The sequence below is a fragment of the Penicillium malachiteum genome (genome assembly GCF_028827825.1).
Source record: "Penicillium malachiteum strain IBT 17515 chromosome Unknown utg000002l:1.0-8849297.0:1.0-8852440.0, whole genome shotgun sequence".
NCBI classification, from domain to species: Eukaryota; Fungi; Ascomycota; class Eurotiomycetes; order Eurotiales; family Aspergillaceae; genus Penicillium; species Penicillium malachiteum.
This window is the reverse complement of record NW_026643095.1, coordinates 6,692,397-6,716,361: the sequence shown is the minus strand read 5'-3', so window position 1 is coordinate 6,716,361 and position 23,965 is coordinate 6,692,397. Positions and strand designations below refer to the sequence as shown.

The 23,965-nt window shown below is 45.1% G+C and overlaps 13 protein-coding genes across 13 annotated transcripts; 7 read left to right on the top strand and 6 right to left on the bottom strand.

Annotated features, from left to right (window-relative positions):
* Positions 1-1,039: 1,039 nt before the first annotated feature.
* N7483_005482 (uncharacterized protein) lies at positions 1,040-1,825 on the top strand (the record flags this gene model as incomplete). Its single annotated transcript, XM_057088919.1, has 1 exon — positions 1,040-1,825. The coding sequence occupies one exon, from the start codon at positions 1,040-1,042 to the stop codon at positions 1,823-1,825; it is 786 nt and encodes a 261-aa protein (XP_056948748.1).
* A 6-nt stretch (positions 1,826-1,831) lies between these two features.
* N7483_005481 (uncharacterized protein) lies at positions 1,832-2,182 on the top strand (the record flags this gene model as incomplete). Its single annotated transcript, XM_057088918.1, has 2 exons — positions 1,832-2,100; positions 2,131-2,182. The coding sequence occupies 2 exons, from the start codon at positions 1,832-1,834 to the stop codon at positions 2,180-2,182; spliced, it is 321 nt and encodes a 106-aa protein (XP_056948747.1).
* Positions 2,183-2,378: 196 nt separating this feature from the next.
* N7483_005480 (arrestin (or S-antigen), N-terminal domain protein) lies at positions 2,379-4,529 on the bottom strand (the record flags this gene model as incomplete). Its single annotated transcript, XM_057088917.1, has 5 exons — positions 2,379-3,140; positions 3,243-3,815; positions 3,872-4,084; positions 4,140-4,253; positions 4,311-4,529. 5 exons carry the CDS (start codon positions 4,527-4,529, stop codon positions 2,379-2,381), a joined length of 1,881 nt encoding a protein of 626 aa, XP_056948746.1.
* Positions 4,530-6,662: 2,133 nt separating this feature from the next.
* On the bottom strand, positions 6,663-6,980 carry N7483_005479 (uncharacterized protein; the record flags this gene model as incomplete). Its single annotated transcript, XM_057088916.1, has 1 exon — positions 6,663-6,980. One exon carries the CDS (start codon positions 6,978-6,980, stop codon positions 6,663-6,665), a length of 318 nt encoding a protein of 105 aa, XP_056948745.1.
* A 1,724-nt stretch (positions 6,981-8,704) lies between these two features.
* On the top strand, positions 8,705-9,049 carry N7483_005478 (uncharacterized protein; the record flags this gene model as incomplete). The annotated part of the gene is made up of 1 exon (XM_057088915.1): positions 8,705-9,049. One exon carries the CDS (start codon positions 8,705-8,707, stop codon positions 9,047-9,049), a length of 345 nt encoding a protein of 114 aa, XP_056948744.1.
* Positions 9,050-10,670: 1,621 nt separating this feature from the next.
* Positions 10,671-10,991, top strand: N7483_005477 (uncharacterized protein; the record flags this gene model as incomplete). Its single annotated transcript, XM_057088914.1, has 1 exon — positions 10,671-10,991. The coding sequence occupies one exon, from the start codon at positions 10,671-10,673 to the stop codon at positions 10,989-10,991; it is 321 nt and encodes a 106-aa protein (XP_056948743.1).
* A 1,091-nt stretch (positions 10,992-12,082) lies between these two features.
* Positions 12,083-13,631, bottom strand: N7483_005476 (triglyceride lipase; the record flags this gene model as incomplete). The annotated part of the gene is made up of 9 exons (XM_057088913.1): positions 12,083-12,108; positions 12,159-12,430; positions 12,488-12,574; positions 12,684-12,726; positions 12,780-12,868; positions 12,923-12,924; positions 12,977-12,986; positions 13,050-13,290; positions 13,352-13,631. The coding sequence occupies 9 exons, from the start codon at positions 13,629-13,631 to the stop codon at positions 12,083-12,085; spliced, it is 1,050 nt and encodes a 349-aa protein (XP_056948742.1).
* A 423-nt stretch (positions 13,632-14,054) lies between these two features.
* Positions 14,055-14,728, bottom strand: N7483_005475 (uncharacterized protein; the record flags this gene model as incomplete). Its single annotated transcript, XM_057088912.1, has 5 exons — positions 14,055-14,225; positions 14,300-14,400; positions 14,535-14,568; positions 14,623-14,661; positions 14,726-14,728. 5 exons carry the CDS (start codon positions 14,726-14,728, stop codon positions 14,055-14,057), a joined length of 348 nt encoding a protein of 115 aa, XP_056948741.1.
* Positions 14,729-14,974: 246 nt separating this feature from the next.
* On the top strand, positions 14,975-15,303 carry N7483_005474 (protein PET117; the record flags this gene model as incomplete). Its single annotated transcript, XM_057088911.1, has 2 exons — positions 14,975-15,070; positions 15,130-15,303. 2 exons carry the CDS (start codon positions 14,975-14,977, stop codon positions 15,301-15,303), a joined length of 270 nt encoding a protein of 89 aa, XP_056948740.1.
* Positions 15,304-17,456: 2,153 nt separating this feature from the next.
* On the top strand, positions 17,457-19,243 carry N7483_005473 (indoleamine 2,3-dioxygenase family protein; the record flags this gene model as incomplete). The annotated part of the gene is made up of 5 exons (XM_057088910.1): positions 17,457-17,950; positions 18,048-18,364; positions 18,420-18,580; positions 18,660-18,962; positions 19,028-19,243. The coding sequence occupies 5 exons, from the start codon at positions 17,457-17,459 to the stop codon at positions 19,241-19,243; spliced, it is 1,491 nt and encodes a 496-aa protein (XP_056948739.1).
* A 624-nt stretch (positions 19,244-19,867) lies between these two features.
* N7483_005472 (uncharacterized protein) lies at positions 19,868-20,161 on the bottom strand (the record flags this gene model as incomplete). Its single annotated transcript, XM_057088909.1, has 1 exon — positions 19,868-20,161. One exon carries the CDS (start codon positions 20,159-20,161, stop codon positions 19,868-19,870), a length of 294 nt encoding a protein of 97 aa, XP_056948738.1.
* A 335-nt stretch (positions 20,162-20,496) lies between these two features.
* On the bottom strand, positions 20,497-21,803 carry N7483_005471 (Leucine Rich Repeat domain protein; the record flags this gene model as incomplete). Its single annotated transcript, XM_057088908.1, has 5 exons — positions 20,497-20,595; positions 20,644-21,303; positions 21,370-21,480; positions 21,529-21,663; positions 21,714-21,803. The coding sequence occupies 5 exons, from the start codon at positions 21,801-21,803 to the stop codon at positions 20,497-20,499; spliced, it is 1,095 nt and encodes a 364-aa protein (XP_056948737.1).
* Positions 21,804-22,045: 242 nt separating this feature from the next.
* Positions 22,046-23,879, top strand: N7483_005470 (uncharacterized protein; the record flags this gene model as incomplete). Its single annotated transcript, XM_057088907.1, has 4 exons — positions 22,046-22,225; positions 22,276-22,356; positions 22,423-23,613; positions 23,679-23,879. The coding sequence occupies 4 exons, from the start codon at positions 22,046-22,048 to the stop codon at positions 23,877-23,879; spliced, it is 1,653 nt and encodes a 550-aa protein (XP_056948736.1).
* Positions 23,880-23,965: the final 86 nt, after the last annotated feature.

Here is a 23,965-nt window from a genome sequence, read left to right as displayed (position 1 = left end):
GAATAAAAAAGAAAGGCAGATCACCGACGCTACCATGTGCCGAAGAAGCTATAGCATAGTCAAATATGCCTGCGGCCATGTTCTTGAGACCCCTGGCCATCTGGTCCCTGAGCCTGGATGCAACAGTTGCGGGATTGAGAAAGGCAGAACTGATGATATTCGCAACACTCGTTCGGATGATCCTTGCAATGACTGCAAGTACAACGGCACTTGGACACAAGGAGCTGGTGGGAAGGGGTACCCGACTGCACAGGGCGGAGCTCTGAAATTTGAGCCCTTTTAATTTCCCTGTCAGTTTCTCGTCCAAAGCTGTGAGACTTGAAAAGTATCTTGTGATTTAATGAATCTTCTATGTAGGATGCCTCAGTTGTTCCTCAGATCGCATGGCGTAGAGTCAGCCAGTCGTCATCTTCAGAGGGCTAAGGGGCCAACGTCCAGTACCTAGGTATTGGAGAGTACATCAGTCATTCTTTTAAGTTTTCCTAGAGTATTGTAGCTTTCAATGTTGTTTTCTTTCTTTCTTTCTTTCTTTTTTTGGAGTTTGTTGTTCTGTTGGATGAAGGCCTGTAGTTGTGTTGGGTTCTCAAGGCGGCTCTGCTGTGACCCACGCGAACTTATCGGATGCATTCAACTATGTACTTAACGGTCATTACCTACTCACATGCGGTGTTTTCTTTTTGGCCCTTTGAAATTTATTCTGCTGGCAATTCAACATTGCTAAGCAGAAGTTTCACTCTTTTATATTGACTTCATTATTGTGTGCTTGTAATTTGGACTAGATATGGAGTAGAAGCGTCCAGGTGATCGAGAACGACTTTTGACTAAAAGGGCTTAGCGTACCCGTACGGAGTACTGCACCCGGGCGCAGCCCCTTAACCTTGCAATGGCTTGGAATGTATCATGAAGGGGCCTTTTTCTCGCTCCCCACCCCCCACTCCTGCTGTCTCCACTGAACCGCTCTTGTACTTGTTTATCTCTTTGCACAGTCTGAACGGCTATGTACCTACTACAACTAAAATTGCTCACATATTGATTTTCTATGGATTTCCAATATACCGAACCTCTCGAAAAGTATGCTTTGGTTGGCGGAGGACTCGAAGCTGATATCTACCATGTCACTTCAACTGTTGTTGTGAAAGCTATTCGCACCAACAAAAACCCTCCTGCAACGGCGCAATGTTACGATTTCTGCAAGGAAGTTGAGTTTTACAAACGTCTGAATTCACGCCAGGATCGATGCCAAGAAATTATCGAATGTTTTCTTGTGCTCCCAGACCATATCTTTCTGTCATATTGCACTCACAAGGCAATGTCGTCTCGTTTTTTCGACCGTCAAGAACGAGTGGAGGCCAAGGATAACCTCCGAGGGCGTGTTGTAAAATTGAACGAGTACGAAGATCCCGCTCTCATCGCCCGATGGATCCAACAACTTGCATCAGCCCTTGAGTTTATCGAGAAAATGGGATTCTGTCATAATGATCTGCATGCAAGTAACTGTCTTCTTGACAGTGACTTCAACCTGAAGCTGACTGATTTCGGTCGCGCTATTACTATTGGACAGCTTCTTGAAGGTATCTTCCCTCCACGCGCTTTACCGATTTTCGATGGTCCTTTGCAGGGTTCACGCGGTCTCTGCTCTGCTAGAACTGAGCAATTTGCCCTTGGAACTCTTCTATATTTGATGGTCTACGGCCATGAGCCCTACGAAGATCTTGAACTTAGCATCGAGGAATGGGATCGGTTCGGGAAAGAGTTGGAGTTTCCGAAACTGAATAGAAACGAAGTCTTTGATGGTCTTATTTCGGCTTGTTGGTATAACGTCTAACCTACAATGGCGTTAATCGCATATGATTTCAAGCGCAAGACAAAGCATATGTTCGGGGATACTGAACTTGGGTACACGGCTATCGACTCAGCCAAGGAGACGAAGAAGTGTCAAGCGTTGGTTCGCAAAGGCTTGTTGGGACCTGAGCTGGCTCTTAGTTTCCAACCGTTCTGGCGAAGATATCTATATTCATTCTTCATGGAGGTCGTTCTGCCAAAGCTTTTTACAACGATTCCGGGGCTGGTCTTCGTGATTGAGAGGGATTTTGTTCTTAGGTATATGGATTATTCAAGCTAAAGATAGAGCTCTAACTACAATGGACATTTCATGGGTTCAATTACAAGTGATATTATGTAATTGTAACGTATACGCGGTGACCTAAACCCGCACGAATGCAAAACTGTAAAAGGAAGCCGTTTAAACCGCCAAAACAGCATCAAGTATCATCAGGATATCAGAAATGCAGGTGGCAGAGATTAAGTCTCCACATATGTACGAAGAAAGGGATATTGTCTGTAGAAGAAAGAAAAAAGAATAACACCCGAACTTCTAATCAAGTTGTAGGTCGTCTCTGAAGAATGTCCCCGTTTCTAGGAACCGGTTTTCGCATCGGAACACCCAAGTTCATGGGCCGGAGGCTATTCCGCGAGGGTCGATGCTGGATAGTACTACTCGAGGCTTGGAGGTGACTCTCCGCAACAGGCTGATACTGTGGTGGACTCTCGTCATCCACGGCATTCCGAGAAACCTTCATCATACTATGGGAGCGTCTCACGGGGGAACCAGGCGGAGAACCGGAAATGGATTCGGGAGGGGTGTTGGGCAGCATATCGAAGGATTCGGAGGAGGAACGGCCTTCAGGCTCTCGGTCTCGAGTCCGGGAAGTGAGGTGCCCTTCTGGGGCTGGGGCGGATCCCCTCTCACTTGTCCGGCCAGATTCGACTGGGGATTTGGTATCAGTTCCAGAGTCCACTGAACTTCGGGAGGAAGAGGCGTCTGGTGGGTGATACTCGCGGCGTGGTCCATCTACCGGGCTAAGATTATCTGCCATTGCATCCTCATAGCTTGGGGGTGCGTCATCATAGGCCGCGCTTGAATCTGCGGGTACAACTGCAGTTACAGGTCCGGATGGCCGGGGTGGCATCGGGGGTGGATTATCCGAACGGTTATCTGCTGGCCAAGTGGGTGAAGGGTTTATCTTGGGAGGTGCCTGTTGAAGGGTTGCTGCCGCCATGGCATCCAATAAGGCTTGAGGAGGAGCGATACCAGAAAATATTTTAACTGGCATTCGCAGAGGAACAATGATCAATTGCGGCTATAAAAGTCAAAGTTAGTCATCGTTCATGATCGATGGCCCCCAAACGTAAGACAGAAATTGGAAAGAGAAAGGCAAGGAAGAAAAAAAAGGAAAACATACCTTCATACTTCCCGATGAGCCGTGAGTCAGCCCGACACGCACTTCCAATTCATATTTGCGTTCAATGTTACATGTTTCAAATGATGGTGCCACCGAGTTAGGTAGAGGAAGGGTGTTCCACAGCCTCGGATCGATAGTCCAGTCAGTTCCTGCCGAGTCGCCTGGTTGACCTAATGGTTGACCCATATTGCTGCGACTCAAAACGACCCAACTGTTTAGTTCGGAACGAGTGAGATCGTGCGCGATAACTTTGGTGTAGGAGATCAGTTCAATCTGAAGCATTTGAAGGTAGAGCGTGTCCGGTGAATCAGTTAGCTTCCTGGCGATCAGCCGAAGTGGAATGGGCTCATTGCATGTGAGGATGGAAGGATACGGCAGTCGAGCATCCACCGATACCCGCGGAGGCTCCGTAGAGCTACCTCGGACATCCCGAGTTGAAGGTCGAGAGAAGAGATTCTTCTTCGATTTCCCAGGTTCGAATTTTGTAAACTGGTGTTGTCGTCTAGCATATGTTTCTTCCTTTGGATTCCCAGTTCTTGGGGGCTCAATGGGGAGAAACATCAAAGGCACAACCTAATTTCATTAATTAGCTGAGCTCGAATCCATTTTAAAGGGGGGGAAATCCATACCGCCCGAATATTTTCTTTGTAAAATTGGGGGCGAATAATGGTAGCTTTCACATAGTATCGAATATCGGCCATACCAGGGAATCCACTCAAAGAAGGAGGGAGAGTCTTTTTAACATGTCGATGAGGGTCGCGGGCCATCTCAACGCGAAGCCCGGTGAAATTGAGGTTTGTAAGCATACTGTTATGGGTACTGCAGGCATTGTTGAAGGGAAACTAGGAGGGGATTAGAATAATTTCTAAGCTTCTTTTTCGAAGACCAAAGACCGACCTTGAATTGGAAGGGATATTCATATGAGCCCGCGGCGAACGTGTAGGAAGTTGCCGCCGGTCCAGTTTGCACCACAGCTGGACTCGGGAAAACGGTCGCGACTTTGTATAATATCTAGAAATCTGAGTTATTTCCCCTGACGGTCACTTTATATCGTCAATTGTGTCGTACCTTATGGACCTCCAGCTCTGTTCGCTTTTTATCGGAGTTCACATTTTGAGGATTCTTAGGCCCAGACAGTCTTGTTCGACTTTCTCCTTCCAATTTGACTTGGATTCCAGCAATAGCAGCTTCTGTTGGAAGATTGAGCACCACCCGGCCACATAGAGAGTCCAAGTTTGTAAAGTGCGTGTGTTGGCTGTCCAGCAAGACTGTGGCCGTGGCGGACATGGCGGCAAGCGCCCGGGTCGCGGCGGGGCAGCCTCAGGTATTCTGTCGAGGTATAGCGAGGATATCGAACAGATTCGGTCTTCGGATGGGTTTGCGATCGTAGGGCTTTGGGTTTGGGTACGTTGTAGTGGAAGCAGAGATCGGAGTGTTTTTTTTAACAAAGGAAAGATTACGGAAATGAGAGTTGGCGGGGAGCGGGAATGACGTTGGGTCGCCGATCAACGGGGCCTCTTTTATGCTTGCCCCATGTTTCTTTAATGGACTTGGTTAATGCTGTCATGGTAAATAAGATAGAGAGAAAAAAAATTGAGCTGCGCCTCATTTCCCAGCTCAGCCACGATCATTCATTGGATCAGGGAGGATGTACTATCCCTGGCATGAAGAATGGGGAGTTGTGGCATGTTCGCATGATCTGGATGCAAGTTCATAGTTCCTACGTTTAGATGGAATGATCCATGGATCCATATAGTTCATATACTCTACAATAACTCAATGTTCCACTGCTTCAGTCTGCAAACTACGGAACATTTTGAACTATTCAAGCTTGAACACGATGTGAATGTACCATGATTGAAGCTTAGTGGTGCAATGTATCCACCAGGCATCCGAGTTTCCGTAAAACCGGGCACTTGCAAGTTCAAGTTGGGCTCTAGGTAGAGCTGCAGGATGCGTAATCGTAGACAAAAAATAGAATTTATCATGCGACATGCGAATATAATTTACCTGAATTAGTCAAATATTCGATTGTTCCAAACTTTTTATTCTGTTAGTGTACATATCCAGCTCAATGGTACGGGGAACGAACTTGACAAAATTTCAAATATTGAAACTTCCAATGGATGTTGACATGTAACTTGGATCATTCAAGTTTGAACTTGCAACTTCAATTTAGGTGCACGAGAGCCGATGGGAAGTTGGGATTTTAATTATTATAATTAATAGCAGTACGGAGTAGATACTACCAGCACTTGAGTACTTCAGGGCTCAGGCTCCAGGCTACCATATATCATGATATATGGATGGATCCATACCTACTGGGCATTTGCTGACTCATCTTACATATTCATTATCACCTGGGCAAGAGACATCTATTTGCCAGTGGCACATAGTTTACTTGACACCCATACCTATCAAACATTGTTTTAACTCCGAGTCTCCACCTGGGCACAGAATCGATGACTTTGCGTGAATTTTTTGATAGCCTTTTGTTCCTACGGGGTCGGTATTTCATCATGCCTTCCAACTTGAAGGTTAGTGCTAGTACTATATATGATCTCCGATTATTACTAGCTCTACCTCGATATAATACAAATTCCAAGTTGTTACGAGATATAAGGCATCTGTGATAGCACTGGTAAATCGGGTACCTCGGGAGCATAATGCTTTGAGTATAAAAATTGAACATTGAACATTTCAACATTCTCAATCAGTGATAGTGCTGTTCATGCCAGTGGTAGCGAGATTCTGCTTCTCTCACGAACCTGGCGATCGTCCGAGAAGAGCATAATGAGTTTCTAGTAGGTATGCATTAGAAGCCTAAATATACGTATAGGATTCACATTGAAAAATTTGACCCCTTGCTTCAACATTGAAGCATAAGTACATAGGTAGGTAGTACCTATAAATGCCAGTGTTACTATTACTACTAATCCAATTTAAGGTCCACGGGTAGAATGACTTCAAGTTAATGGAACTTGAAGAGGGAAAAATTGAAAGAAGAAGCCTTGTATAAAAGAGAAGATCGGATGGTTAGGAGAAGAGGAGCGCTTGAGACTAGGTATCAAGGCTTTCATATAGTAACTTCAAGTTAAAAAGGTGTTTCTAATATGAATACATCGACCATCATGATGGCAAGTAGCAGGCAGCCCAATTCGTCACCCTTCTACCCTGTTAGATCCCAAGCTTGTACCGAGAGTGTCTTTGAAAACATTGCCGATCATGAGTCCAACAGACACAAAGAAAAGCTGATAACAAAATTCCCGGGGAAACTTTGACCAACTTGAAGTTCCATATTACTGTTTTCTCACTGGCAGGAGTGCATATTAGAACACGATGTTCGCCCGAAGGAAAGTGAAAGAAAATTGGAATGAAAGCTTTTAATACTCACTGGCTAATTTCTCCAATAAAATAATCCTAAACGGCAATAATCTTGACCGACTTGATAGCCTCGTCTTCGCCGGCTGTCGTACATGTATCATCGGCTGTCAATTCAGTCGAGTAAAGATCCCAAGCGCAATTGGCAGTAGGATGTGTCCAGATTTGGTAGCCACTAACATCTGTCGCCTCAATGGAGTGGACAGACGTACCCATTTTAATGTTCATACAGCCAGTATAGGTAGAGGTCCATGACATCAAGGCTGTCTCGCAGCTTTCTGCTGTGTAGATAGAGAGAGTATAAGCGGACACAGAGGAGATCGCTCCGAGGAAAGCAAGAGACTGAAGGAGCTGCATCTTGAAATGGCTTTTGTCCCAGAAGAAATGATCAATGGAGAAAATCGATGGAAACTTCAAATGAAAATAGAAGAGTTTGGTTTTTGCCTTGGATACGGAAATTTTCGAGTTCTGGGCGGTCTTGATATCTTATATACTCGACAGTATATGTACTGATTTCTATTAATCTAACCTTTATCAGGCATAGAGATATTTCTGAAACCAAGCATGGAAAAATTAGATATTTTGGTAATTTAAAGCAAGTGAAACGCCCCATAAATCTTCGGTTCATGTATTGAAGTTGTTTCTAGGTTGTAAAGATCGCAGAATGGATCCCAGATCCACCCGAACATTTCCCCCCCTAAATAGCCATGTGCGCTACATATGATCATAGACTAGTAACACTAGCGGGTGAAGTTGGTGGTAGTGCCGGAATACCCGACAACGTTTGTGAAAAGCCAGGCTGGAGTTCAACTGATACGATCGGGATCCATGGTGGGTACGAAAATTGGGAGTTCGTTCTCCGGCGCCCGGAGGCCGTAGCCCTGGCCTCTGCCTTGGACCTTCAGTCTCCCTGATTTGCCTGTAGCTCATCTGTCTGCCGCAGTTCCCCTCTTTGATGAAGCCACCCGTTCGGTCCCATAATGAGTTTTTCTTTTCTGGTAAGATCATAGGTACTTCGTATACAGTGACCATTCCATTGGCTGCCAGTGGATGCTATATGTCGTACTCGTTTGAGTGGTATGTGCCTCGGCAATGGACTATAGCCATTTCGGAGACCTGCACACTGACTGTTCGGTAGCGAACCATCTGCTGGGACGCTAGTAGACTCGAAGGATCGTGAACACATTTTGGCCATGTGTTCGAGAGCGGTATTAGGATTTTGAGGAAAATCGACGGCCCCACTCAGAACTAGCATCGGAATTGCATAAAGATGCGACTGAAATCGTGACTTGAGGCCGAAGAAGCAAGGCTCTCGGAGCTAGGAAATTTAGTCCAATACAAGCTAAATTAACAATAGGCTTCTTGGGAGCATTAGTCTCCTAATACAACTACCCCGTACATACGCTACCACTAGACCTCTTGGCAGACTAACTGGACTAGAGCTATGTAGTCGTCATGGTTTCGGGTCTGCGGCTTGTCTAAGTTACTGAGGCTCCAGTGTCGCTCCACACCTGTAGTCTAATCGAGCTTAGTCAGGCTAAACTTTCTTGGATAACCTTGAAAATCTCTACCACGCTTCACGCTTGTGGATTTCCTCTATCAGGAACGACCCGCGTCTTCGGATACTCCAACCCCTTCTCTAGGGGAATTCTAGATTCCGGTATTGACTGGAGATCGGAGACCCCAAGTCTTGAGGATATTCGTTCAGATGTTTCATTGCGTATCGAAGCATAGAGCATCGTCGTGTTATGAAAATAATCCTGGCTCTTCGCATAATTTGGATTTCTGCCCCTCTCACTCCACTTCTCCTATCTTTTTTCTCTACTCCGTACACTCGATTAAAATACGACCAATAGGCTAGAACTAGTGTCAAACGAGAGAGAGTCAAGAACAATTCAAGGTTATCCATACATACTCTGTATAATGTAAGCAAAAGGATATCGCGAATAAAACAATATAAATAGTATTGAACCACATCTCCAAAACAATTCGAGAAGGTGTCAATCGCTATTCGTCTAAGCTATTTATTCATAATCTTGTCTTACAATAATATTTCTTCCTTCCTCATACGATCATTCAATATGAAGTTCCTCTCAGTCGTTGCCTCCCTCGCCGCCATGGCTGCATCTGCCTCCGCCTGGCAAGTGCAAGGTTACCACGGAGAGTTCTGCAAAGACTCAACCCTGGTTTACCAGATGATGAACTCCCAGGAGACTGGCTGCTACAACATGGATCTTGGAACCGGTTACAAGGTTTTTGGCTTCAGTCCTAATTTCGACGATTCCAACTTCTATATTATCGGCTACTCCGCTCTGGATTGTGTTGGTGATGGCACCCACAGACCGGACCTCATGAGGGGTGACTCGGAGTCATACTGCGCTAAGTCGGACTGGAACATCATGTCTTATGAAGTTATCAGTGTCTAATGTGAGTTATCCTAAAACTTCTGAGTCTAAGCAATGGTTAGATTGATACCTTCTTTGCCTTATCTAGCGGATACTAAGACGGAAAAGTGCAAATTCATAAGCCAATGTTTGGAGCAGAGTGAATGATATTCGGCAAGATAATATTTATGGAGGATTTTCAGAGGAAGATTTGTTTAGCAGAAACTCATTTGTATGCTTTTATTTGAAATGCCATATATGTCTAGATTTTCTCTCATTGAATGCTACTGTAGAATCACCTCTGGTGAATTTGAAATCTAAGTAATATTCAAAAGATGAAGGCAGTCAAGCTGCTCTTCATTACTTACTTGCTGCATAATGTCAGCACCACTGGTCCCAATTGCCATGTTTGTACATAGATAGATGGGACCAAGTACTACATATTGTTGTTTTCTTCTTCCTTCTCTCTCCATGCTTCACTAAAAATTATTCCTCGTCCCTATGTTGATACATAATAGTCTTTTCAAAGTACTTTAGTGATAGGAAAATATTTAATAACCACCATAACAACAAGTTGACAATTTAAATTTTCCTATATTAGATAGTAGCTAAAAGTCAATCATCATTCATTCTGCTTGATCATGCTTTCTCGGAGTTCCTCAAGTCTTTCCGTAGAAAAATATTCAAATGTTTCCACATTAAGTCAAGCACTGAGCAACTAGGTAACAAGTTCCAAGGTCCACAAGTAAAATTTCACCCACTAGATCACTTTGGACGTCGGTAATGTGAAGTTCTCTGTTAGCCTCAATTAGCCTTATACTAGTGCCGGTTACGCCGGCTACATCCATGTGCAAATCCGTTGGGTTGGGTATGCCAAGACCATCTCCACATAATTCCTGCACTCCACAGACGCGCAATGCATAGGTTACTAGCTTCAAGTTCACTATACCAACTCTACCACACTAACGATTATCAATTTTTTAGCAAGCATAGATTCAAGTTATTAGGATAGCAAGGTGGATTATTAGTTGTATTCCCAAAGTAAAAAAGCGACAAAATGAACCATTACCGGACATCACCGGTTACTAGCTTCAAGTTCACTATACCAACTCTACCACACTAACGATTATCAGTTTTTAGCGAGCTTAGATTCAAGTTACTAGGATGAAAAGGCAGAGTATTTGTTGTATTTCCACATTAAAAAGTGACAAGATAAACAATTACCGGACATCGCCGGTCACTAGGATAAAAGAAGAGACTACATAGTGAAGTCATCGAGTAAATACCTCAAGCGCTGCTATAGAGTACCTAGGTAGGTATATTTGAACTATATACGAAATATTCCAAGGCTCAGATAGTGAAATACCAATATCTAACCTTGGAAGAAACTATTGTATCTAGAATATTTGAAAAATACAGCCAGCTACCTCGTGCAAACCCATAGGGAATTTCCTTAAAATACCTTTTATTTTTTTATATTAGATTTTTAAAGGAAGCCAGGGGGAGGGGGCCTCTATCAATACGAATAAGAACTCATGAAAAGACTGTTTGTCTTCTCTCTCCTCTTTTCTCTTTAACTATTTCCTTCCTCTAATATCCCTCTCTTTTTCTTGCTATAAACCCTCTAAGCTTTTTTGCCTTAATCCTTGCTCAATCATACAAAATGAAGGCCACCAGCTACCTCGCATGCTTTCTTTCTGCTGCCAGCACCATTTCCGCATGGGAGCTCTACGTCTACAGTGACAAATCATGTGCTACCGAGGTTAGCTTGCACTCTGGTACCGCTGCTAAGAGCTGCACTGCTTTCACCGCCACCATCGACAGCATTCAAGCAGTCTACGATATCGATAACTTTGAGGTTACTGTGTACACTTCTGACGACTGTGATACCACTTCGGGCTATGTTCTGCCTCCCACCGCTCAGTGTATCCACTACGGTGCCTTCGACAATTCCTTTTCCTCTTTCAAGGTCACTGCTAAATAGAGTGTGAACGAAGAAAAAAGTATGTTCCTTTATACCATTCTATGATATACACAGAGTCCTAACTGACTTACACTCGCAGCATCCGGCAATATATTTAGAATCGATCAAAGATGGCAAGGCTCATGGAGTATGGAAAGGGAAAGAAATCTACATGTGTTAGGAGATTTATTTATCTAGAGCTATCAGACCACACAAATTAGTCTGATAACAATCCTCCAAATTAAATGAGCATAGCTCTGGAAATGCGCATTAACCAACTTGAAACTAAGAGTAGTCTTAGAGAACTGTCTAGATGTCCATACCACAGTCCACGGGTGTCTAGTATGTAATAATCATCTCTATAATGGGTACCATGTGCATCTATAAGAGTATCAACATTCAAAATATTCTCGAGTGCTGGGCTTTGTTCATAAGGCAGCATGACACTCATCAATTGATGAGTGGCCTGTCGCTTCAAGCACTTGAGATACCTTCTTTATCTCACTGACTCTATGAAGCCGCCCCAGTCTCCATTATTCCAGTTCTGTAGTTCGGGCAATTGTCCCATTTGGAGAAGATAGCCATGCAATAAAGGATAATATTCCATTCCGTCAACTCCGTAATACCATAAAAGAGAGATTTATGAATAGTACTCCGAGTCATGACAGGCTGACACCAATTGGGCTCATCGAAAGGAAATCCATGCAATGGATGCGCATTAAACATGGAATATATCTTGAGACTTGCACCCCACCTGCACATGTGGGCACTCGTGAAATACTAGTACCGGGTCAACCACTATGTTTCTGGAGGTACCTAGTACAAGTAACGGAATATACGGCCTGAGGAACATTGAAGGTATCTGCAACATTTGAACTGTCCAAATTCTCAAGTGCTTGTTTTGATCTTGAATTACTCAAGCAATAGTATATTGGACCAAATAGCCCATACTATCAGTACATCTGTCTAATTAATTTGAACATCTGAAGCCCAATTAAGCAGTATGTACCATTCAAATACTGCCAGAGCAACAGAAACATTCCAAGGTTGAAGAGACTATTTATGTATGGATATAAGACCCTGACACTACATACATATGCAATTCATCCATGTCAAAGACCTTCTTTCGCCAACATGTCTGAATAAAGATTAGCAATGTCAAATTAGAACTTCCAGACCTTTTCATACCTGTGATATCCAGATAAAATGCGATAGCGTTGAAATTCCGCCGTTGTCCTATTACCTCCCCAACAAGCCATTTCAATCGGTTGCTCCAATTGATCAGATCTAAATGGCTGACTCCCACGAGAGTTCCTTTGTAGCCCTTCTCTCCTCCCCAATGACTACTCGCCACACTCACCAGTCCATCATTGGGGCCTTCTGCTTCAGCTAGGATCTTATGAGAGAGGCGGAAGACAGACCAAATACTCGGATTAACCGCCGCGCCATAAGAAAAGTATCTGATACTTGATTAGCGAGCGATGTCCAGAGTGGTACTTACCAAGGCACAGACTTACCGAACATCTTCCATGTCGGGTGTATGCGGGTTGAATGTTTCTGTCATGTATTTCCTGGTTAGCTGGTCAAAGGCCCCTGTCTCGACACTGAGCCGATTTAAGGTGTAATAAATTTGTGGTAGGCGATCGGCTATGCAGAATTTCGAACGATTCAGTATATGCTCCGAGCATGAGAGGAATATGGTAGTAATGTTACCCACCTCCGATCTGGTCGAAGATATAGTCTGCGACGGCGGAACCTGGGGCACAATGTTAGTAGGACTCGATTCGGTAGTCCATTTGTATTACAAACCTCGATGAGGAGTAGCAATCGTCGTCAGTGAAAGTACTTTGAATTTGTCCTGTTTAAGCCGACTGATCATATATCGAGAATCAAGACCACTAAGGACATATTAGATGTGCAGAATATAGCATTGCATGTATTTGAGAACTGACCCCTACGTTAAAGTCAGTATAAATCCCACTTTAAAGAGCAGTGGAGTGTCTTACCATGCTATGACTGTATTTTGTAAAAACAAATAGTCAATACTAAACGTCCAAATAGTGAGGGCGCTATGCATACGCAATGATATTCACATCTTTTCCTCGCGCCCCAACTTCGATCTCACGAGCCAATTCCTCAGCCCGCTGCTCAATCGAGCTAGAAGGGGGTACCTTAGCCGTAATTACTTCAATCCCTTGAGCGGATAGTGCTTCCTTAATCCCGCGCCAATACTGGACACTTGGGAGATATGGACCAGCGAGGCGCAATTCGTCAAAGCCCAGCAGCCCATGGGCTAGGACCACAGGGTTCTTGGGGGCATCTGTGTCATTATTTAGTAATGATATTATGCGCAACATGAATCTAGCGAAAGGAGAACAGACCATATTTTTCTCGAATCGTCGAGTACTTGTCATGGATAACATGACCGTGGTCTTCCAAGCGTGGTTCAAGAATGGGGTTCTGTCTAGCGGAGGACGCGTGAAATGCGCGTCTAGATGAAAAGCATATCGCGCGCGAAATATTCCTACCACTTATCGCTGGCGTAGCAACTTTTGCAGCGACTGCATATTCCATCGTCTTCTTCAACGACACGAACTGGTTCAAGTTGTAATTGTCGCGGGATGACGCAGTGGGAAAGATAATCGCGCCTGGGGTATCCATTCGGCGATTGGCCAACCATCGTCTGATGAACTATACATCGAATCCCTGTCATGCATATCATAACAGCATAAGAGACTTGTTCGAATTCAATGCTCTTAATTACTTACAGTTGGGAGGATCACCCAATAAAAGCGATTCCAATACGGTTCTAAGGTTTCCATGATCGGCTTATCTATGTGGGGAAGCATCCATCAATACCAGTAGGTATTCAGATGAGAACTACATGGGAGGACACTCTGTCTTCAAGCTTGCAACATTTTTTTACTTTGCTACTTCAAAAACAATACAGATGATTTTTTCACAGCATCAGAAAAACAAAATAGGGGAACTTATATGTCTCGAACGTTGGATATCGATGAACAGACGAAATCGCATCTTCTAGCGACAATCACAGAAACAGAAAAAGAACTCAAAATGTTACCTCTATGCCTTAACAATCTTCTCAGGAACCTCGGGCTTCACATCAGTGGTGGCCTTGATCAAATCCTCCACGACCTTGTCGCCCTGCTTCTGGCCGGCAGATTGGATCTCCTTGAGCTTCTCTTCAGCCTCCTTGTTGGCATCCTCCTCGGCCTTCTTGAACCCGCTGGAGTGCTATATTACGCAAAGCCACATTAGCAAGTGTTATTGGCAATTGAACAATGCTGGAATGCCGTAATTGATCTTACCTCGGCCTCGAACTTCTTGTATTCCTCGTCCTTGGAGCTGCGGTACTCCTCGATCTCCTTCTGAGCCTCGGCCTTAGCCTCTCTTATCCGCTTGGTACGGTCTATAGTCAAAGAATACGTTAGATGGCCAGCGCACGCTGATCGGAGGGGCTATCGGGGGCTCGTACATTCCCGGGCTAACGAAATCGGACATCAGCATCTGCACTTTAAACTCGAATAATTAGCCTCAGCATACCTTGTTGCACAATCTTCTGAGCCTCTCTCTCGGCCTGCAAATACTATCAGTTTCATTGCTCCGCGATCGGAGTCCAGTCCAAACGTACATCGAGGAGGGTTTGAATGCCCGCGGAGTTCTGAGCCGACTAATTTCCAACCACCGTCAGCACTGACACACAATTTAGAATCATCCAGATACTCCGAGCTTACCATATTTGCTCCTAAAACCCTCTTTAAATTATGATGGAATGTAAGGAGAGAAGCGTTCGCTGTGGGGGAATCGGAGCTTCGAAGCTCGATCAGCCACGCATGACCCCCCCAAGGCGGTGGGGATGATACTGCCTCATCACACCGCCATTATCGCGATAAACCGATAATCCCGCATTTTTGGCTTTCGACGTTACCTCCAATTGACGATTGAAAACTTGTCGAAAAGTGCCTTTGGGAGTGTGATTGAGAATGTCTAGTGCTTCGAAGCTGACACTGGCGGCCACGGGCCTGGGGACTGCGGGTATTGTCTGGTTTGTGCATTGGGCGCAAGAGGCGGACCGGGCGGTAGGTTATGATGTTTCCTGGATAGGAGGTGCAGATACTAATTCTTGGTCTTCTGATAGGCGATGCACAGAGGTGTTGAACGAGACATGGAGAAGCAGCGTATACGACAAGAACGCCAAGCCGAATTCGAGTTGCAGAAGAGGTTGCAGGAAGAATACCTGAAGCTTCAGACCGTTTCCAGCACGACCGGTGACAAAAGCCCATCAGCACAACCATCGAATACGGGGACATAACAAAGATGGATGTGACATTATTTTGACAATTGGTCCATATGGTTGACCATCATGCATACTCGGTAAACGATGTCTTTCTGCATAGACTTGTTGCCCCATGCGGTATTCTAATGCGTTACGTTGCATAGGGAGTTTTCAATATTTCGCAATGTATATCCTCTTATATAAAGCTGGTGCCGTGTACGATATTATGTGTTGTTATTATACCTCCAGCATCAATCTCCGCTTCCTCGGACTTTATTTCATTTATACAAGATGACGCGACGTTGCCTTTCATATATGGAAAATACCATCTCATGTCCTAAGGTTCGAGGTACAATTGAGCTCTTTTCGCTAGATTGCCGCCAGATTCACCCCGTGCCGCTTGAAATTTGGCGCAGGCTGCCCAAGATCGACCAACTTCAAATATAAGGAAAGACCAAACTTGCAAGGACCATAATTTAACCAAAATCAAGAGAACAAATGAACTAGTCTCTCAAATTCATGTGTCCCTTTGCCCAGATACAGCGCTCTATGTATCTACCTGCTTGCAGTAAAACCATGGAACTAGTCGTTTCGATGCCTAGCCCACGCGCTTTCGCAACATTTGAATGCGGATGATTTTTCTCGAAATACGGAGAAAATACCTGAACATTTTGTACCACATCGCATTAACCACTCGGCTATTTTGTCCTCATAAAAATGTGATGAAAGGTCGACTTTCAGTAGCTTTCGTCTCGACCTACTTCGACCTGTGGACTTTTTGTCTGATCCATATAGAGTACATAATCTTTGGGCTATTGTCCTCTGATTGTCTCCAGGACTAGCTACCTGGGCACCTAGTTTAGTAGCGGATAACCCACTATCATGCCTACATACCTACCTAGCTATGTAACGATACAAGTTCTGTTTTGTTTTCTTATGTCTCGAGGTCATGTCCATGGGTCACGGTGTTGTTACATATTGATTGTCCACCGGTACGAACAAGATTGTAAGTTCTAGCTAAGAAGCGTACCCGATCTTCAGTCCATACTAGTGTCTGGAATATGATGGATGTAAGCTGTAAACATTTCTTGAAGATTAAGCAGTAGCTGGTCAGTTTCTCCTAGTATCACTTCCAAGATTTCTTATTAAAATTTATAATTTGACAAAAGCAGAGATAACCGCCTGGGTTTCAAGTTTTTATTCCTCAAAATCTCTCTGAGGATCCTCCAATTCGTAATAAGTATACTCAAGCATTTGACACATAATGTAGTACACTAATTTATGTCTTTGCCGGAATCCTGGTGAGTTCCGATATCACGATTTAATCCGGAATAAGAGGTTATCAGCCTCCAAGTATGCATGTCTTATACAGAAAAGGCCGGTTATAATCGGAGGCCGGCTGAATTCCGGCCTCTTCGCACTAGGAAAGTCTAAAAGTGGCTTATCGGCCAATCAAAATGTAAGATCTCAGATGGCAGTCTTGGCACCGGGTGAAGTATAGAGCCTACATCATGACTTTACAGATGAGAACTACCTATCTCTCACATTATTTTCGGGTCAATTGGGATTTGACAGACATAAATTGTAGTTGATATACCTGCCAAGCTCCTTTAAAGTACTTTTAAGGCTGTGGCCGCTCCAATAATCGATGGTGTCGTCTTACGATACATTACTTAAACAGGCTTAGCGCCATTCCCGTGACCATTGGCTGCCCTTGTTCTCTGGGCATCTATATAGAACATCTGGATAGCTTCATAGATGATGGGATGCTTGGATTTGACGTGGGAAACATCATATTGAGTCCAAATAAGTCAGTTATTCCTTATCGGAGCTTTTAGACCCCGCTCAATGCCCGATGTCACTAGATCCACGCCATGTTGCGTCCATTTCGTAATGGCGGCCTTGAGGCCGGAATTGATACCGGCCTCTGAGTATTATAAGAATCTGCTCTTCACCCGCCCAAATCTCTGCTCTTTGTCTTCTTCTTTCATCACAACACAAGCAACCTCTCTTCTATCCTCTTTTTTAACCCGTTTCCCCTACCTTCCTAAGTCTTGACTTAGTCTTGCACCTTGGTTTTACCCTTATACCAAACCCTCTCTTACTTGTGTAACCTTTCTTCCATCTACCATTGACCAAAGAGGATACATTCTTCATATCAAGCTTGTATCCTTTACCCAACATTCATCATGACTATCACCCAAGTGCCTTATCCCTCACCCACTACCCTTAAGAAGTTCCCTCATGTGCATGATGATCCATCCACCTTGTCTCACTCCTTGGACCCCTTCACCATCACCACTTCCACAGGGTTTCTCCCCTATGCTACTGCCCCTGTTGAGCTCCCTGAGGCCTTTCAACCTTTGAAATCTCTTGTCGAGCGCATGCCCGTTGTCAAGGCCGATGGCACACCTGGTCTGCTGGCTACGTATGAGTTCGGTCCTGCTGTTGAGGCTGATATGCCCGACTTGACTGATGAGATTGAGAAGCTTGTCCTACCGGATGGTTCTCCTGATCGCTTCAACATTGCTGCTGTCTTCCGGGACTATACCTTTGTGGCCTCATCTTACCTGCTTGAGCCATGTTGGGAGAACTGGTGCAAGAGCCCTGACCAGGGGTACGGACTAGGTCGAGAGCTACTTCCCAAATCTGTTGCTCGTCCTATGTATCTCTGTGCACAGATGTATGTCTAAACCTTCTCTTTTCCCTTTATTGAGAGGCATTTTACCTATTCTCCTTTATGCTGGAAACCTGATGCAATTATCTAACTCGGCTCTTAGTTTGGACCTTCCTCCTTTCATGTCCTATGCTGCATCTTATGCTCTCTTCAACTATACTCTTGCTGATCCCTCCAAGGGTCTGTCTGAGTACTCTAATCTGCGCCTGATTCGTGGCTTTGAGCGTGGTCTGGACCCCAAGAGCTCCGAGGCAGGCTTCATCTTGACTCATGTGGACATGGTCAAGGAGACTGGTGCGCTCATCAGTGGTGCGCTTCGAGTAGTTGATACTATTGAGCATCGTGGTCCACGAAATGAGATCAATGACGGCTTCCGTGAGATTCTTCATGCTATGGAAAAGATCGAAGCATCGATGGAAGGTATGTCATGCTCCTTTCCTAGAAATCTTCGACTTATATTAATGTCGGTCGATAGATATGTGGGGTAACTCCAAGCCATCCGAGTACCTATCCTTCCGCGTCTTCATCTTCGGTATCACCTCGCAGTCCATGTTCCCTAATGGTGTGATCTACGACGGTGTCGAGGATAACAAGCCACTTTCTTTCCGTGGCGAGAGCGGTGCCAATGACAGCATTGTATGGTTTCCGTCCTCAATTTATTTACTCCCTTTTTCTTTAAAAAAGGCGAAAACAAACTAACAAAATCTTTTTTTAGATTCCTCTTCTGGATCATCTCTGCCAGATTCCCATGCCTTCAACTCCTCTCACCAAAATTCTCCACGAATTCCGCGCCTACCGACCACTCCCTCACAGAGAATTCTTGACATACATCCGCGAAAAGTCAGAGGAGATCGGCGTTCAGGATTATTCCGTGCAGGATTCCGAGACTGCCGTTCTATTTTTGAGGGTGCTCAACCATGTGCGCAGCTTCCGCTGGCGTCACTGGCTTTTTGCGCGTGAGTATATCATTAAGCGCACACCACACCCCACAGCCACTGGTGGAAGTCCAATCGTAACCGTAAGCTCAACGATACTTGCCTCAATCCCATCATGATTTTTGTTCATATACTGATTATCATTTAGTGGCTGCCTAACCAGCTGTCTGCCGTTATGGATCTGATGGTCAGCATCTACGATGCTCATCTTGCACCTAAGGAGGGTGTTACGATTGTAAACGGACAGAAGGATCTGATTGCCTCCCACCGAAAGCAGGTTGAGCCCATGATGGAACTTGTTCGTGATCAGAGGGATAAGCTGGCGAAGGAGGTTCAGAAGTGGTGCCAGGAACGAGGGGTCTAAGACTGCATTTTGGTATTACAGAGATCTGATTTAATTTACAAATTGAATCGTGTTACGTTAGATAGTGTGGATTTAGTCCATCTCACGATTTTCTGGAGATTTATTTTGAATGTCTTTTTTTTTTCGCCAAATAATGAAACTCAAGTTTGACCGACCAGCGATCTGTTTGATTTGGACTTAGTTCTGAGTAGCCTTGAGACGATTTTGAGATGCCTTGTAAACCACAAATTGAAGTTATCATGGGGATGCTTTGTGTCAAGTCCATCATGTGAACATTTGAAAAACAAAGTTTGTTTTTTGATGCTTCAAACCGGCCCGGTTGTATCCATTATCTTCATCCGCACGGACACTTCCTCCAACGTTCTTTGATGCAGCTCTCACCGACTGTGGGTTATGTTACCCTTTTCGGGTTCCATATCCACTATGTGGTACTTCGATAGGAGCCTCTCAGATGATTCTCGTTCAGAGTGACGAGGCGATATGAAGAGGGGTTTCGATTGAGTGCCCGAGAGAGAAACTGTCCGGAAACGCTGGCAACTCTTGACAGCCAATCAAATGCAATGATTCTTGAGAATTTTTGACCCCTGATACCGGAGTATCAAGTGATCGAAGTTGAGTAAAAACTCAAGTAACCACATCCAGCCCTTTCGCCCGTCCATATGCAACAGCATCTGAAGAAACACCTTCACAACCCCGTACAACCAATCTATCAATCTTGGCCCCTTGATCAGATTCAGATGCTCGCGAATCTGCAAGCTCTCGAATCGTACATCCTGTAATACCTGTGGATGAGAGGTCAAGTATTTTAAGATGTGTGAAGCTTTGACGTAGCGCACTCGCATACGTATCGTCGAGATCTCGCCAATGGGTAATGCCTAGTTCCTCCAGTTTTGCCAGCTCGGGATTAAGTCCCTGCATTTCGATGATGGAGACAAATCCATGCCAAGTTAGATTAAAGCACTGGTCCAAGTACAGTGTACGAATCGGAGGCTGTATGTCAAAAAGAAAGACCTCAAGATTGGGCTTGGTAACCCAACCTGTATCACTGAAGATGAGCGTATGTAGGCGGGAGAATTTCTTCTCCGTATGTTCTATTGGGAAGGGTCGCGAATTTCCACCCGAGAATCGCAAGTATTCTAAGTTTTCAGGCAAACTTGAGAATAGAAGTGGGGAAGGTATTATGCCACGAAGGTCAAGACGACGAAGCTTAGGGGGGTGCTTCATGCTCAGGCTCTTGAGAAGAGTCCAGATCATCAAGGAAGCTCAAAGGGAAGGAGAGAAGAGAAGATACTGGGGGGGTCCCAGTCAAGTCTCAACACTTCCAAATTCGGATAGGGATGAGGCCGCTTGCTCTGCAAAATATTAGTATAAAAAGCATGGAGAAGGCAAGTGGCACATACAGATATCAAATGAGGAATTCGTAAAGGTACTACCCTTATGTCTGGCGCTGCCTGGTGTGCGGCAAGGGTGAAACTTTTTAAATTTGGAAGACTGCTAGGCCAAGATCCTATGGGAACAGCTGCCAGAGCCGGTCGTCCACAGCTCCAGATAGTGAGCTTTTCCAGCTTGGGGAGCTCATTGAAGATTCGACTGACAGAATCAAGAGGAATTTGGAGATCCGGTGAAAATAACAGAGTCTTGATCTTCTTGCAGCGTTTAAATTTTTCAAAGAATTCTTTGTGTTCGTAGGGCACCCACAGCTCTAGATGCTGTAAATGGGGGCACCTGCTCAAGAACTCCAGACTTCTCTGAATTTGGGGCACAGGTAAACTCTTGATAGTAGCGTGGGTAAGCAAGCCCCTTGATCTTCGGATATATGACCTTACAGCATTGAATGACACGGTTCCTCGGGCGCCACTAAAGTCAAGGTTCATCCAAATGGGCGATAAAGATCCAAAGAACCGTTGCCAGCCTTTGCACACGCGCATTATGCCCACGATTTGCTTGAAGGAGAAGTGTTCGATTACCAACATGGCCATCTCCAGAGGCAGCAAAGTGAAAGGGTCCTTCCTGTTGAGTAGCATGCGATCTTGAAGCTTTTTATGCAATTGCTCCAGCATCTGGAACGGTCAGAGAAGGGAAAGCTCATATTAAAGGAACTAATCGCCATCTGGAAAGAAACATACCTCTCGTCGTGGATGTTTGTTTCCAAGTGTCTTCAACCCATATGCATAAATCTCCAGTGCTTTTTCCGGTTTCCCATCAAGGAGAAGAACCTTAGCACATCGCAAATAGCCCTGGTATATAGTCAGAACGGTACTCTTATGCGATAAGTAATTACCTACTCTTTCATCTTGGTTTGCCGTTTTGATCATATTCTTCGCATCTCGACGCGCTGAGTCCCATTGTTCAAGTTTGCAATAAGTGGCTGCACGATTATCAAGAATGCCTATTGCATCGGCATCTTTCTGCTTCAGAGCCTAGTAATTGTCAATAATTGACATTTTGAGTTTAGCGTAGATTTGGTTACCTCGCCAAAGGCTTCAATAGCGGCTTTAAAGTCCCCTTTTTGATAGAGCTTCTGGCCGCGTTGATGATGCCCGGACACAGTCAACGGCATGTCTGAAATAATTCATGAATGCAGTAAAGTGTCAACTATGAGAACTAAGAAGAGATGAAGTTACGATATGAACAAGACGCCCTTACTTAGATATGATCGGCACGTGTTCCTGCGCGTCTGGATCCCCCGCCCGGGCGAAACCCCGTTGCTTAGTCATAAATTGTTGTCAATGTTTACTTTCTTCCTCTTTGAGGATTCTCCGCCGACTCCACATCATCGAAACGTCGCAAAGTCGCAACGTCATGGAAACGCATAATTTGCAGGCGGCGTCGACATATGTCAACAATATCTTGCTGGCACGGGGCTTATTAAATGGAGGACAGGCGATCGACTTCGCCCAACCCGATAATGGAGAAGGAGGGACAGAAGCGACCATGGCTCGGGTCATTAACTTGATCAATGACCTGGTTTTAAGGAGAGACGTCAGTTGCTGTTTTCCATGGGCGTCGCGATATATCTGACAGTATAACAGCGTGAAGCCGAACACCGCGAGAACTTGGCAACAACAATTCGAACTTTGCGCGTGACCGAGTCAGAGCAGACTGCGGAGATTGTACGTGAAATCATACGATAATCAAGATCGGCAGCTAGCTGACCTGCTATTTCTTCTTCTTTTCAGACCAAATACAAGACCAAATCGACCGAGCTAGCACGATCACTAGCATTGACAGAAGCACAAGAGCGTGCGCTCCGGTCTAACATGTCTAGTGCCGAGACGACGATCCGTGGGCTTAAAGAGCAAGTCCAGCGCATGAAGTCAACGGTCCAACAAGTGCGCGCTCAATGCGCAAACGATATCCGAAAACGCGACCTTGAAATGCAGAGATTGAAGTCACATCTAGCTGAGCGACAACGAGGAAAGCGAGAGGGATTAAGCGTTACCACCATCAATATCAACCCCGGTTCCAGCCGTTCCCGATTGAGATCGAGTGGAGGTGATCGAGTCAATGACCCAGGATACAGTCTCAAACAGGAAACAACAGATTTCCTGACAGAGCTCTGTCAGAATTTGAGTGATGAAAATGATACCCTGATCGAGCTTGCGAGAAACACAGTTGAGACCCTCAAGGAGCTACAAGGATTCCCCCACGAGGAAGATGGAGATAACGGCGATGACATAGCGGGAATGGCTGCAAGTGTTGGACCACAGAAAACGCCCGCCAACGCCGTGACTACGCTTCCTACATCCTGCGATGAACTATCGGCGGGCATGGAGACAGTATTGGATCATTTGCGAACCCTCCTTACAAACCCCTCATTTGTACCACTGGAAGAGGTCGAAGTTCGGGATGAAGAGATCAAGCGACTACGTGAAGGCTGGGAGAAGATGGAAACCCGTTGGAAACAAGCTGTGACCATGATGGATGGATGGCAACGTCGTCTCACGGATGGCGGTGACTCCGTCAGAGTAGAGGAGCTAAAGCTAGGCATGACTCTCGACATGAGCGTCAACTCTGCCGAAGATCTGAGCGCGCAATGTGATAGGGAAAACAACCCTATCTCACCGATCCTCGAGGATGAACAAGAGGAAGAACTGAGCGAGGGTGAGCGTCCAGTTCAGAAGCCCTCACTAACTCGTTCTAAGATTCGCAAAGTTCCTGAACGTGCAGAGCGAGCTTTGCAGGAACGCAGTGACAATGCAGTGGCCAGACCCAAACGACTCCGAAAGGTTTCTTTTACTCCTGGTCTGCAGGGATCACCGTGTGTATCGATTCCTGACGATGAAACACTCCAAATCAAGGCCCATAAATCGGATGCGGTAACTCGCAGGCCATCTCGTCGCAAGACCGATTTCAAATCAACCAGCCAGGTGAGAAAGATCAACACCGAAATATTTCCAAATTATGACCCAGTACTGACTTTGCTTTTCATTAGATGGATGAACCCGAATCTATGAGTGTTAATCAGAAACTAGCCGCTGCAGAGGATGAGGCTCGCGCAGCTGAAAATTCTCGTAAAGAGCGCGAGTCGAGGAAACGCAGTCGGCCAGCAGCATCCAGCAGGACTGGTAACCGACGCCGAAGCACTCTTACCATTGACGAGCTTGACGATCTTATGGGAGTTCCATCCCGCTAAGGGATATGAAAATGCGCACTTGCTATCATCTTAATTTCACCTGTACATATCAATGAATGAGCGAGCATGTAAATAAGGCGTGTTTC